The sequence below is a fragment of the Patagioenas fasciata genome, chromosome 3 (genome assembly GCF_037038585.1).
Source record: "Patagioenas fasciata isolate bPatFas1 chromosome 3, bPatFas1.hap1, whole genome shotgun sequence".
Taxonomy (NCBI): Eukaryota; Metazoa; Chordata; class Aves; order Columbiformes; family Columbidae; genus Patagioenas; species Patagioenas fasciata.
In genome coordinates this window covers 55,144,925-55,158,158 of record NC_092522.1, presented here as the reverse complement: position 1 = coordinate 55,158,158, position 13,234 = coordinate 55,144,925, and the positions used below count along the sequence as shown (strand labels likewise).

The 13,234-nt window shown below is 43.1% G+C and overlaps 1 protein-coding gene across 1 annotated transcript in view; it reads left to right on the top strand.

Annotated features, from left to right (window-relative positions):
- Window positions 1-9,365, top strand: part of LOC136099741 (solute carrier family 22 member 2) — a 79,865-nt gene extending 70,500 nt beyond the window's left edge. Inside the window, exons 16-21 of the mRNA XM_065834252.2 lie at window positions 3,833-3,930; window positions 4,057-4,271; window positions 6,364-6,472; window positions 6,717-6,829; window positions 8,231-8,330; window positions 9,120-9,365. Coding sequence (XP_065690324.2) covers window positions 3,833-3,930; window positions 4,057-4,271; window positions 6,364-6,472; window positions 6,717-6,829; window positions 8,231-8,330; window positions 9,120-9,177 — 693 coding nt within the window. The 3' untranslated portion in view covers window positions 9,178-9,365. The remainder of the gene's footprint in view (window positions 1-3,832; window positions 3,931-4,056; window positions 4,272-6,363; window positions 6,473-6,716; window positions 6,830-8,230; window positions 8,331-9,119) is intronic.
- Window positions 9,366-13,234: the final 3,869 nt, after the last annotated feature.

Below are 13,234 nucleotides of genomic sequence, written 5' to 3'. Positions count from 1 at the left end.
TATACCAATATTCCATTATCTTTCCATTTCAGTAAGTGTATGTTAATGACAGTCCTGGCAACTTAAAGTTCACACAACAGGTTCCAGAGAGAAGCTGGGCCTGACCTATTCTGTGCCTCTTGGAATTCATGACTCTGGACTAATGATTTTATAGAGTCAAAACTAGACCTATCAGCAGAGAAGAGTACGATGAAATATAAATTTCCACAGCCCTCTGCATTGTTCATGAGCAACTTGCTCAACTGCCATAACATTGCTATAATGGCATTTCTATAAGTGTTATGTTGCTCAGGGGACCACATAAAGGTTAATGATGGGAAGGGAGGGATTGTCAAGGGAAAAAGGTGTATATAACTTACTTGGCCAAGAAACAGCATGATACTGTTGTACATTAGTGAAGCAACATGACAGAAGGAGTTTTGATGAGCAGCAACAAGCCAAGCCAGTAATTAGTGAAGTATTTTTCTGATGGAAGCCAAGACATCTCTGTGATACCAGCCAAGGTTAGGAAATCACCCTCAGCTGTCCCACAGTGCAGAATGAGCTCTTCTAGTCACGCTGGACTAGCATCTTATACAACTGGAGGACTGCAGACCAAAACCAGAGGAAGAGAAACAAATTGAAAAGACAGACTAAGGAAGAGAAAAAAGGGTAAATCCATTTATTGTCCTTGGCTGGGGCATACACACTGGTGAGATTCCCCCAGTCAGATCGGCATTACCCATTGTGGAGTGTGGCCTGAGACACGTAGTAGGAAGGCTATGCTGCTGCAACTCCCCCTCCACGTTCAGCCACGAGTTAATACACCCACTTTCCCTCTCTCAACATCAGCATTTTCAAGGTGTCAGATCAGGATGGAGATATGTGTCTTTCCCTGCTTTTTGTTTTAAGTTGCATTTACATTTTTTCAGAAGTGTCCCTGCTTGTGACCCTAAGCTAGTCACAGCTGCAGCAGATTAACCTCCACGCATCCAGATTTGTGCTGGATCTGCTCCTACAGATGTATACAATGTCTGTAATCCTTGGTGCTGTGCCCAGAGGAGAGTGAGCATCTCCAGAAAGCACATTAGTCATGGATCAAGTGTATTTCTCACATTAACAGAATTCACTTTCACAAAACAACTCCTTAATTTCAGGCAAAGTGCTGCAGGTGTGGAGAGGCAGGGAGAAGAGAGAGGCATTGTCTACCAGTGCATTTTGGCTAAGATTTTCCAGTATGACTGTAACAATTTCATTGGTCAAGTCCCTTACATGGCTTTGAATGTAGCTCCCTTACATTTTTTTTTGGCATGCAGAGACCACAGATGACCTCTGTATGAAAACAGATAAACATTTGCTTCTTTTTTTCTGTGAGTTATGACACTGGTATAGTTCATTTCTGTCCAGAACTCATTAAATTAATTATAAATTATAAAGTTTTTTTCCCCCAGTTACTTGTAATTACCCTAGCATTTTTTTTTTCCGAGCTAATTGTTTCATTCTTGGTCTCTGTCCAAAAGCAGGATGGATTGCAACCAGCTGAGTAAAGGCTGCTTCTTGAGACTGCTGTAAATCAAAACCCCCTATCCCTTTATACATTTTTCTACTATATAGAGATATATAGAAATGTATATTTCTAGTATATGTTAACTTACATGCATGTGTATTATAGACATGCATGGGCATACTGTCCTGTGCAGAATTAAGTGTGTGCAGAACTATATGTCTAGGTTATGAGAATTCTTTAAAAATTATTGCAGAAAAACTGACATGTAATTTGGTGGGACATAAAAATGACAGGGAAGTTACTTATGAAACTTCCTACAGAGTTTTCAGATAGTATATCTTTGGAAACATGGATCCTGTCATTGAATTCCTGACTGCATTGGTGTGAATAGCAAAGCTCTCCTTAACTTCAAAGAGCAAAAAGAGCATATTTTTTCCCTAAGAAAAGTTGACTTTCCACAGTGATTTTTTTTTTCATCCCTAAAAAAGTGCTCAATCATGCTTGGGGTTATTGTGACTTTATTAAGACATAAAAATATATGGTAGCAGCCATGCTGAATTTATCTTTAGTCCTTTGGAAAACTAAAACCATATTTGCACAAAGTCACAAATGATGGCTGGCAGCCTGCTTTTACAAACATAGTCGTGGCAGGTTTATAACCATAATATGAGAGAGTCCCAGACCAGTGCAGAATCACGGCAACCTCTGCCTGCCCCAGAAAGGGCTCTGGCATGCAGCAGAAGTGGCAGCACTTTGAAGAAATCTTCCGGCTCTGGTTACAGAAGAAAAGCAAGAGGGAGTAGGAAGGAAGTTCAAATAAATGTGAGGTTTTTCTCTCCACTCACAAGGTTTTGTGTCACTCACTTCGGAAAAAGTCCTGCATAAATACATCCAGCCAAATCCCACTGAAAAACATCTGTGCTACCTTGTGACAGAAAAAACGAATACAGGGTAAAACCTTTGGGTGTAGCCCTGGCTGAGCTGAGAAGACCCTTGGGCAATGCCTTGGCTTTACTCCTGTTCTCATCACAGATCTGCATGTTCCCATGTGCTTCTCCATCCTTTCACCCATGTCTCCTCGCTGTCTGGGATTGTTTCCTTGGGCTTCTGCTCCCATGCAGGCAGTGGGCACCATGGTGGTAGAGAGGTATTTGCTCCTCTCTTTGCTCTCTTAGGCCTCCTTTCAGGAGGAGGGCAATAACTGAGAGTCAGAGCAGCCAGGCTGCCTGAAATCCTCCTAAAAAGAGTGCAGCGGGTTTAACCCCATGTTTCCCACAGCTGCTTTGAGAGCTAACTGCAATTCCAGCCACAGCTGCCAGTTCTTGGGCAATCTCACCATTTGCCCCTGCCTAAAATCACCTCTGCCTTTTCTTCCTTGTCCTCCTCACCTGCCAAATCAACATACAAACAAAAGGGCTGCCACCTGGCTTGGGCATCATGGTTAAAACCTGCTGGCCACATTTAAAATCAGCCTCCATCAATGTACCTACACCCTTTCTGGCTCCGCTAGTATTCTGAATCCATAATATCCTATGGCAATGGACTTCAAAGTTTAAACACAGTATGAAATCTGGCCCTTTTCTGTCATTGTTAAACCTTCTAACTAATTATTTCATTGAGTGCCTCATTGTGACTGTAGTGGAGGAAGCTATGAACAGATTTACTATGCTTTGTAGGCAGTATGAGCACCATTAATTCATACTTTGCAAGATTTTTTTCTTCTAGGGTAAAAGCCACATTCAGCTTGGTGCTTGTGGGTTTTAAGGCCCTCTGAATTTCACCAGCTGAATGTTTTGTAGCACCCAAGAGCCTTCACAGATCTGCCCTTTCTCTCGCTCCTCTTTTCTTCCTACTGCACAACTGTGCCACTGGTTGCGTTCCCAAGCCCACTGCTTGCTGCTCACCCCCTCTCTCCCTGCTTCCCACAGCTCATCGCTTTGCCCTTCCTGCCACGGTCTCCTCCTCTCTGTCACCTCTGGCAGAAGGCAGCTCTGCTCCCAGCGACCCTGATGTGACAACGACTGCTTATTACCTTCCAAGAAATTCCTGGTCAACTTGTCTCAGTTTGCAATGAGGAAATAATTTTTCCCCTCTCAAGTCAGGATTGGGGACGTTTTTCCTGAGTTTTGCACAATCATCATTAAGGAAAGCCCACAGCTGTGTCCAGTTATAAGCTATTTCCTGTATCTGCGCACTGCTATGGAGTGCTAAAAGCAGCAAGCTGGCTTATCAGCACATTTGCTTGTTGGAGTGGAATATTGCTGAGCACCATGTTTACATAGAAACTCTGCCCCAGCACCTGCCTGACTGCTGACAGCTGACTCTACTGCTTACTTTTCTCCTCAGATCACTATTAGCAATGAGGAAGTCAGCAACCCCTCCTTTCTCGACCTGGTGAGGACTCCCAGGATGAGAAGGAACACGCTCGTCTTTATGTACGCATGGTGAGTGATCATGTCAATCCACCTTGTCACCAGGGCAGGGAGTTTTTCCCTTGTGACTTTCAGGGTCTTTCCAGCTGCTTGTAGTCATTTGTTTGTCTCTCAATGTTTGTTTCCTTTGCTGCTTAGGTTCACAAGTGCCCTGATCTACCAAGGGCTTGTCATGCGCCTAGGAATTGTCGGAAGAAACCTGTACCTAGACTTCTTCATCTCAGGAGCTATGGAGCTGCCTGCTGCACTCCTAATTTTACTGACAATTGATCGCATTGGCCGGCGTCTTCCCTTTGGAATAAGCAATATTGTGGCAGGAATTGCATGCCTCATTACTGCCTTCTTGCCAGAAGGTAATTTCCTTCCCAACCTCAGGCTCCTTAGGTCAATGACTCCTCTCTGACACTCCTCAAGCAAGGACAGAAGGCCACACAAAACCGTAGATAAAAGCAAAATTGTCTGCTGATGCAAGCAGCATCACAGTCATGGAACAACAAACCTTATTTGCTTATAGAATGCCCTGGGACATGTTATGTTTGTATTTTCGATGTGAGGTGAGAAACAGCTGGGTGTAGTCTAAAAAAATGCGTATAAAGGCCATGTACTGTTTTTGAAGGCAAATGCAAGGGAATCGTATACAAACACGAAGGGAAAATACATTCCCTGACTTGGAAGACAACGATGTAAGAAATCAGTGATTCAGCTGAGGCAGCTTGGCGGTCTTCTTATTTGCCAATAAAGCAATGCAAACCACAACATGGAGGGGCAGCAGCAGACAATGTGGGGATTGTTGCCCTGCCCTCAATCTTCTGGGGGTTTGGACAGTGTTCAGGGCCTGGAGGAAATGTATGGCTTTTGATTAAGTCATTCTTGTCTGTTTTCAAGAGCAACGAAAAGGTCTGATATTGCACACTGACTTTCCAGCACTCCTGTCTTTTTTATAAATTGTTTTCTATCTTGTGGTGTTTTTTTGTTTTTGTTTGTTTGCTTGTTTATCAGTCGCACTGGGGTGCTCACACAGTTTGAGTATTTGAGTACCCTGGCAGAGGAAGGAAGCACACGGATGTCACCCTCACCTCAGGGGTCTGATGGACTGAAGGGGATGCCAGTGAGACACTGTGGATTTGTTTTGTCTTTCTAGCCTTTGCTTTTTTTACAAGTGTTTGAAAACAGAGCTTTTCAGGGCAAATGCAGTGTCTTGCAACATGGGATGAAATCTGATGGGGGTTTGTTTGGTTGTTTTGGAAGGGAAATTACCCCAGGCATCTCATTTTTTGGTTCAGTGTAAACTGAAATGTTTTCTTGTTCTTCCTGTTGAGGTTTTGAAAAAACACAATCACTGCCAGAGCCCTGTCTGGTGGCAGAGGTCCCCTTCATGCCAGGTTCAGGCTTGTTGTTTCACTTGCCTCCCTGTAGTTGTGGTTAGACTGTCCTCTCCTAGGAGTGTCACAAAAATGCTTATTGCGTTCTTTGTGATGCCCCTCCAGAGGTCCTGGCTCTCCAGAGTGCTGAGGAGCCACACAGAGTGAGATAGGATGGCTCTGCCCTGCAGTGAGGATGTGACCATTGCATGTCCTGCTGATCTATACGGGCTCCCTGCTGATATATACAGGGCACTGGCAGCACAACAGAGCTCGAGTGGAGCCAGGGTGGCCAGGCAGAGACACCAGGGCAGTGTAAGGCCCCTGGGCCAGTTGTCCCAAGTGTAAAGCCAAGGGGAAGGGAAGGGAAGGGAAGGGAAGGGAAGGGAAGGGAAGGGAAGGGAAGGGAAGGGAAGGGAAGGGAAGGGAAGGGAAGGGAAGGGAAGGGAAGGGAAGGGAAGGGAAGGGAAGGGAAGGGAAGGGAAGGGAAGGGAAGGGAAGGGAAGGGAAGGGAAGGGAAGGGAAGGGAAGGGAAGGGAAGGGAAGGGAAGGGAAGGGGGAGGATGACCAGGAGTAGCATTATTAGGAGCATGTCTAATGTGCAATGGCTAGACAAATTATGAAGTGTAGTTGGCCTTCTCTAGAGAGAATTATTGTACTGTTGCTGCAGATGCACCTTTACAGGTAGCTTCTTTGTGACCAGAAGGCTTTGGAAGGTGACTCAGTGGGGTTTCTTACAGCATAACCTCCCCATATAAATAAATGTTCCTTTCCAGAGCACAATTTGAATGTGGTCATGGAAGCTTTTAGTATTAATTCCCCCACCCATGCTGTTATGCCACAACAGAATCTTGAATCAATCAATTGGAAGTGATTTCTGATTCTCCAAAGCAGCCTCATGTGATGCTGGAAAGCAAAAAGTGCCAGTATAGATTGATATCTAACAGCAGTGGCCCTTCAGTCTGATTTGCACTGATCCAGTGTTTCTGTGATGTAGCTTCTGCTGACAGGGCCTGGGACTATCAGAAATGCCCTGCTGGTGCAGAAAAGCATTCTTCATCCAGGTTTCTTTTTGAATGAACAGATATACCATGGCTCAAAACGACGGTCGCCACGCTGGGAAGACTGGGCATCACCGTGTCTTTTGAAATTGTCTATCTTATGAACAGTGAACTGTACCCTACAACACTGAGGTATGTCGAAAGCTCACAGAAGTCTTTCAACTTTTTCCTCTGCTTTTCCCCATTCCCTCTTTCACAACTTTTTAGTAAAACTCCATTTTCTCCAGAGTTTCCTAACTGAATAGCCACTGCTCAATGTCGATAGTGTATTCTGCTGAGAAAATTTTTGAGCTAAGTCTACATTTTTCTCCTTAAACTGTTGGTTTATCTGTTTGGTAGCACCTCTCAAATATCTGACACTGTTTTACTTTTGCAGAAACTTCGGCGTTTCCCTGTGCTCGAGTTTTTGTGACCTAGGTGGGATCATAGCCCCGTTCCTGCTTTTCCGATTAGCAGCCATTTGGTTGGAGCTACCTCTAATTATTTTCAGTAAGATTTGATTTAAAATGTACTTTTGGTTTAAACATCCTCCTCATAACAGAGCTTTTCTGTTGCATCAAAAGAGTATAGTGTGTGCCTTCATGTCCCTCTCAAACCAGCCCTTCTCAACCTTCATGCCTAGAGCAAGGGCTGAACAGAAAATCAACGAAATGTGAGTGATTTCATGGCACACTATGGATAAGCTCAGGTTTCCTTGGGCGACTTGGCTGAAGGAGCATAAAAGAAACTATGTGAGGTGCTCTAAGACTGAGAAACCTTACAGCTAATTTCTGTAACTGAAGAGAAATAAGCTTAATTTCCGAACAGTAGAGGTTAACGTTCTTTGAAAAAGTATTACTTTGGGTTTTTTGATATATACAGTTGTGGCCGTGGATGTTGTATTAGTCATAGCTACTTATTCCTGTCAAACTCCTTTATTCAGTTACATTTGGGAAAAACTGAGCCCTGTGGTTTCATTCTGTGGAATAAAATCAGTTATTTCTAACAAGGAAGTGGGAATCTGTGGCTAAACCAGATTTCCAGAAGATAGATGTGACTGGGAAAAAAGCAAAAAGGATAGTATAGAATTAGAAGGGAAACTGGTGCTAATTCAAATTGTATCTTGAAAACAAAAATAGAAAGACAAAAGACATTTTAAAAAATTACCAATATTCCAAGAATAGATGTGTATAGAGGTACTGTTAACATTATCTAATTCTAAAATTCTGCTGCTGCTGAATTGAGTTAACAGGTAGAGAATCAGAGAGGAACAGAGAGGACTGTGCAACAGTCAGAGATTTTACTTTTCATTCCAGCCTTTCTATTTGTGACTTATTACATTGTTTAAATTGTATCTGCGCCAGAAATTATTCCAAAATAACGATTCTTGAGGTACTACTTCAGACTGGCTCTCTACCTGAGTGTTCTTTCCCAATGAAGAATTTTTATTCTGAATTACATAATCTACTTGGGCCATGGATACACAAAGAGAGTATTTCAGGAAAAATCTCAATGGCTTCAAGAAACATGGATACATCTATGAGATAAAGCCCCTTGAATAACAGTGGATTTGTCTTATGTGAGAAATACCGTCCTAGTTCTCTTGCAGTTTGTAGGGATTTGCCCATATGAACTTATCTCAAGTTTTTGTCTTCTAAGATCTCACTTTTGGGGCAATTCAGGCTGCAAGTTAAACCTTAATCCTTAAGTGATTTTGGTTGGTCGGTTGGTTGGTTGATTGGTTGGTGTTTCAATAGGTTAAATTAATGTAGCATAAAAGTGTTTGGTAAGAGTAAGGTAATCAGAAATAGCTGATGTACTCTTATAATCTCTCTTTAACCTTAATCCGAATAAACTTTCCTCAGTGGATAAACCCTTATTTCTTTTGTATTTCTTTAATGTCCATCGCAGGTATTCTTGCAGTTGTCTGTGGGCTCCTAATATTGCTTTTACCAGAGACAAAGGGAATCTCCTTACCAGAGACAGTGGAGGATGTGGAGCAAATTTCAAGGTGGGATATGTATTTCTTTACGTTTACTTGGATATGTATTTTCTTTACATTTACTTGGATGAGGTTTTCTGAGGGTGTTCTCCTCCATCCTTGTCAGCTGTCATAAATTATTGATGTTTTCCAAGTATGAAAGTAAATTCCCTGGTTAGGTTGATGTTATGAGCAGGTGGTATTTTCCTCATTAGAAATGTGAACCTTCCAATATCATTAATGCAGATTGTTTAAAAACCCCATGGGAATAGAATCTATACTTTTTTCTTAGAGAAACAAGGTTTTCTTGAGCACTTCTAGAAGCAGAAGTAATAGTATGTACGAGAGATACTGCGAAGTATAACCTGCAGCTTTCTGCTCAAGAAAACCAGCCATTACCTCAAAGGATCCTGTAATGAAGGGGCCTTGATCATGGGAGCATATCCATGATTTGTGAAGTCACTGAAAAGTAATGTAGAAGATTAATTTATAGCTGAAGAGTTACAGGCACAACTTTCCACTCCTGGCACATGGCAAGCCAGACTCTTCACTGCATGCCAGGTGTGCAGGGAACCTTGACACCTTGGCTTGCTTGGCAATAGATTTCTTGAGGAACTAGAGCTATACATTAATGTTTCAAACAGTGGCTTTGCATATTACATCAACAACTTTTGCCTGCTTTAATGTACAAAGAGAAGAAAGAGGAAATTTTCTATGCAGAAAGTGAATGTTTCAGTACTGCAGCTAAGACTACGAGTTGGTCTACATATTTTCCTGTTTCTTTTACACTTACAAGCCTCTTCCCTTTTGTTTCTTCAGTCATTTTGGTAAATGTGGCAAGAAACAGAAACACCGGGACACCAACTCTTATATTTGAACTTCGAAGGACAGCGCTGTGCAAAGAACCATTTTCCCATACTGGGAATTTCTTCTCCACCTGCCACTACTTCAAAATCTGCTGCAGAATATGGATTGAACTCCATGTTCTTCTTCTGAGCACAAGGACATTTAAAACAAGCAGTGTATTTTTCTATAAATACGTAATAAATTCATTTTTTCTGAGTATGCTGTTTGCAGGAAGGGACAGCTCTGTGGTTCTTGGTTGAGAACAGAACAGCTTAAAAAAAAAAGATGCACTATCCAGCTCAGTGAGCTTTTATTTATTTCTTTATATATTTGAGCAATTTGTTCATTTCTGTTGTTACCTTTGGGCGAGGAGGGTTTGTAACAGTACTGCTTTTTTAAGATTTGGGTGACTTTGAGGAAGAGACGATGAATATTTCAACCCATTTTCGTTTGCCCATGGAGAATCTGGACAAACAGAAGATCTGATGGCTCAGGAATGAGGATGCTGATCAGGATGGTCCTTTCTTTGGTCGGGAGGGGTGAGAATCAAATGCGTGCATCAGCAGACCCTCACCCTGGTCTGCCCCACTCCCCCAGTAAACCTCTGCCACAAAACTCCTGCTTCCCTCTTTCCCTCTTTTCTGAGATATGGCAGCAGTCCTCCTCCTCTCTTTCCCAGGGCTTTAGGTGGGTGTTACATCCTACACAGGGCATTAGGTCTGCAGGTCAGTTCATCCTGCTGGCCATTAGTATATCCTTGCAGACCCATTTGGGGTTCATGTGCCACCTCATTGTCCTGTCCCCCAGCCAGAGACCCCTGTGTCTCCTGAGGGAAGGGTTTGTGTCTGCTCACCTTCATTGGGTGTTCTTCCAACTCTCTCTTTCAATAACTGATCTTTCACCTTCTAAAACATGCTCTCTGCCCAGCCCTACAAACAAAATTCCTTCTCCCTGATCACTGACAAGGTGACCCTCAATTTCTCTCTTATGTCCATTATTACTATTTGTCATCTTTCTCTCCTGAGGATACATTATTTGGGTTGTTGACAGGGATGTTAAGCTGTCTTGGGAAGATGAGCAGGGATGAGACAAGCACTTTGATTATAGAGCGAAGTGTTAATTGGTCCTGGTTGTTTCAAGCTGACACGTATCAGAATAGCTTGAGTCTGTGTCTCTGCAAGCACATAGCAGGGACAGCCTGCCTTCCTTTTCAGCTGTCTGACCTTTCTCATCAAGCACTGGGTCCTGGCCACTGACAGGTAACCAATACACTCCTTACAGTGAAGGACTTGAGAAGATGTGCGGTTCGAAAGCCATCTTGTTACCAACAGAGAATTAAATAAACAAAAGAAAGCAAATGAGCTCTTGTAAATGGCCTTATAAGCTCAGAAAATAAGTGATTTGGCATAAGCAAATAAAGGGCTGAGTTCTGAAGGTTCATACCACAAATGCCAACATTATGGTCAGTGCAGCTGAATGACTACAGCTCCAGTCCCAGCATCTGAAGAGCTCATAAAGCAAGTGCCTGCACAAGGGTATTTCCTATGGTGGGGACTGTACTGTGCATTTCAACAATTCCTGACTCTCCTTGCCTTTTCCCAGCAACTGCCCATGCTGGAGGAAAACCCCACCTTTAACAGTAATCTTGGTCTAATATTTGCATACTTTGAGCAGCTAGCGATAAAGGCCTGTCTTTCCAGGCTGTTTCTAACTCCCTCTGAGCCATAGTGTAAGGTCAATGGGATGCTTAGTCAGTCAGCAGTGATTGAAAGACATGAAACTAAATTAGCATTTCATAATATATCTGGCTCATTGGTGATATCTAGAAGACATGCCAAAACTGGAGCTACTGCTGCAGAGAGAAGAGTTCTCCTACACCACTGTGGTCTTCTGCAGACAACCATGAACTCCCTGGGGCTGTCTGGCAGAAAGTAGCCCTGGACTGGAAGCTGTGGGCTTGCACTGGCCAAGTGCCATGTCTCAGCACAGGATGGGAGCTCAGGTGCCCAGTTGAAGGGCTCAGCCCGGCCTTCCTCACAGCTGGCCAGCCCACAACGCAGGTATGGACCTTGGAGAGCCTGGCTGAGGTGGCCAGATGCCATGTTGTATGGACTGAGCTTTCCTCTTCCTTTTAGTGTTCTTTGTGAATTTATTTTTTTTAAATCAGTTTCTTAAACCCTAAAGCAGTCTGAGAAGAACTGTGAACATTGTTAAAAGCTACAGCTTGCCAAAGACATGTCAATATTATTTGCCAGCTGCTGTTGTTGGTGGACAACTGAAATGTGCTGAGAAGTGAGAGACAGTAAGACTTGTTTCTGGCCTTTCAGACTGTTTTTTGTTTTACATAACATCATGGACTGCTCAGAAGAGAATATAAGTGAGATATTTCAGATTGTAAAATGACTGGGAGCAGTCTTACAAGTTTGGATATATTTATTTTCTAAAAATCCATTATGTAAAGGACAGCAGCAGAAAACCTATGTGTATGTTCTGAATTCTAATATGGAAGTACTTAACAGCTTCAGGCAGAGTTTGTATTTGGTGATCGCTCCTGTGCTCTTACCCCTAACGGGGATTTTATAAGTTGGAAAAGCCTTCTGTCTCTGTGAAACTTTGGGTTGCCTTACGAAGGTTGTGATGTGGACAGTAACCTGCTGTACGACCAGCGGTTTTGTGAGTGTGGGGTTACACTCTTGTGGGTGAGGGAGGAGGAAGAGCTGCAGGGAGGGAGAACTCCGGGTGAAACCAGCCAGGGTCCTGCAGACCATTGGACAGGCTGCTTGTTTAAAAAGAGTTGTTATAAATTCCCACGTGTCTCCAGCCACTTAATATATTGAGCCTTATGGGAGAGTCCTACAAACTTCTACAAAGGCTGTCATGACCCACCTCTGAGAGGCACATCTTCAGGAGGGGCCAAACACGGCCAGCTTTCTTTGTCCTGCATGTGTTGTACTTCAGAGGCTCAGAGAGAAATGTTACGTGTGTAGCACACAAAAGATGGCCTTACTGCTGCCAAAGGCACATATTCAACATGACCACAGAAATCCAGGAGCTGCGTTTGTCCTGCCTGCAAAGAGATTCCCCAGACCAACAAGCAGGTGAATGTGCTACCTGGTCCAAATGTACCACTGCCACCAAATGTGCCTTGTTACTTCATCTAGTCTGTGTGAGTGGTCTGTGATAAGTAGCAATTTTTATTACCATTGTCACTCTCACAGAAGGAGAAGATCACAAGTTACATACTTAAAGAGATTATGAGGTGGGACTTCTGTAGCCATCAGGCATGTCTAAGCATTTCTGGTGGGTTTGGCAAGGGCAGCAGGGGTGGATTTGTCTGACTACAAGCCAGGTTTTAGAATCATAGAATCATTTTAGTTTGAAGAGGCCTTCAAAATCATCAAGTCCGACCATTAACCTAACACTAGCATTAAACTGTGTCCCTAAGAATCTCATCTATACGTCTTCTAAACACCTCCAGAGTTGGTGACTCAACCACTTCTCTGGGCAGCAGTTCCAGTGCTAGATGACTTTTTTTGTGAAGCAATTTTTTCCTAATACCCAATCTAAAACTCCCCTGGTGCTACTTCAGACCATTTTCTCTCATCCTATCAATTATTAACCATACTTGTAAAAGTTGATGTTGGAAGAGCTTTACAAATCAAAGATGCAACAAAGAATTTCTCGTTAGGGAAGTACTGTGCGGATTTCTTGGCTGACATAATGATCCAAATCAATAGATACAGAAAATATGCAGGAGGGTATTTGTGCCCAGTGAACCCCCTCAGCTAAAGAGGTGAGTAAGGAATACTTTATCAGAGCTGTTCCTGCTCAGGAAGGCAATGCCCCGAGATCATTGCTTCTCCCAGAATCAGAATCCTGGTGTAGAAGCATTAAGAATCACCCTGCCACCTAACTCTGTTTTATAGCTCTCGTCTCCATTGAAGTCTCTGGGAAAAAAAAATAGAACCCCTAGAACATAACCCATCCCTTTTGTATCTACATGCATACAAAAAAGTAAAAAGACAGTCTAAATTAAATGATGCTCAGCTTGGCATGCCAGTGAGCGGGCCTCTGCATTGCAGAAAGTG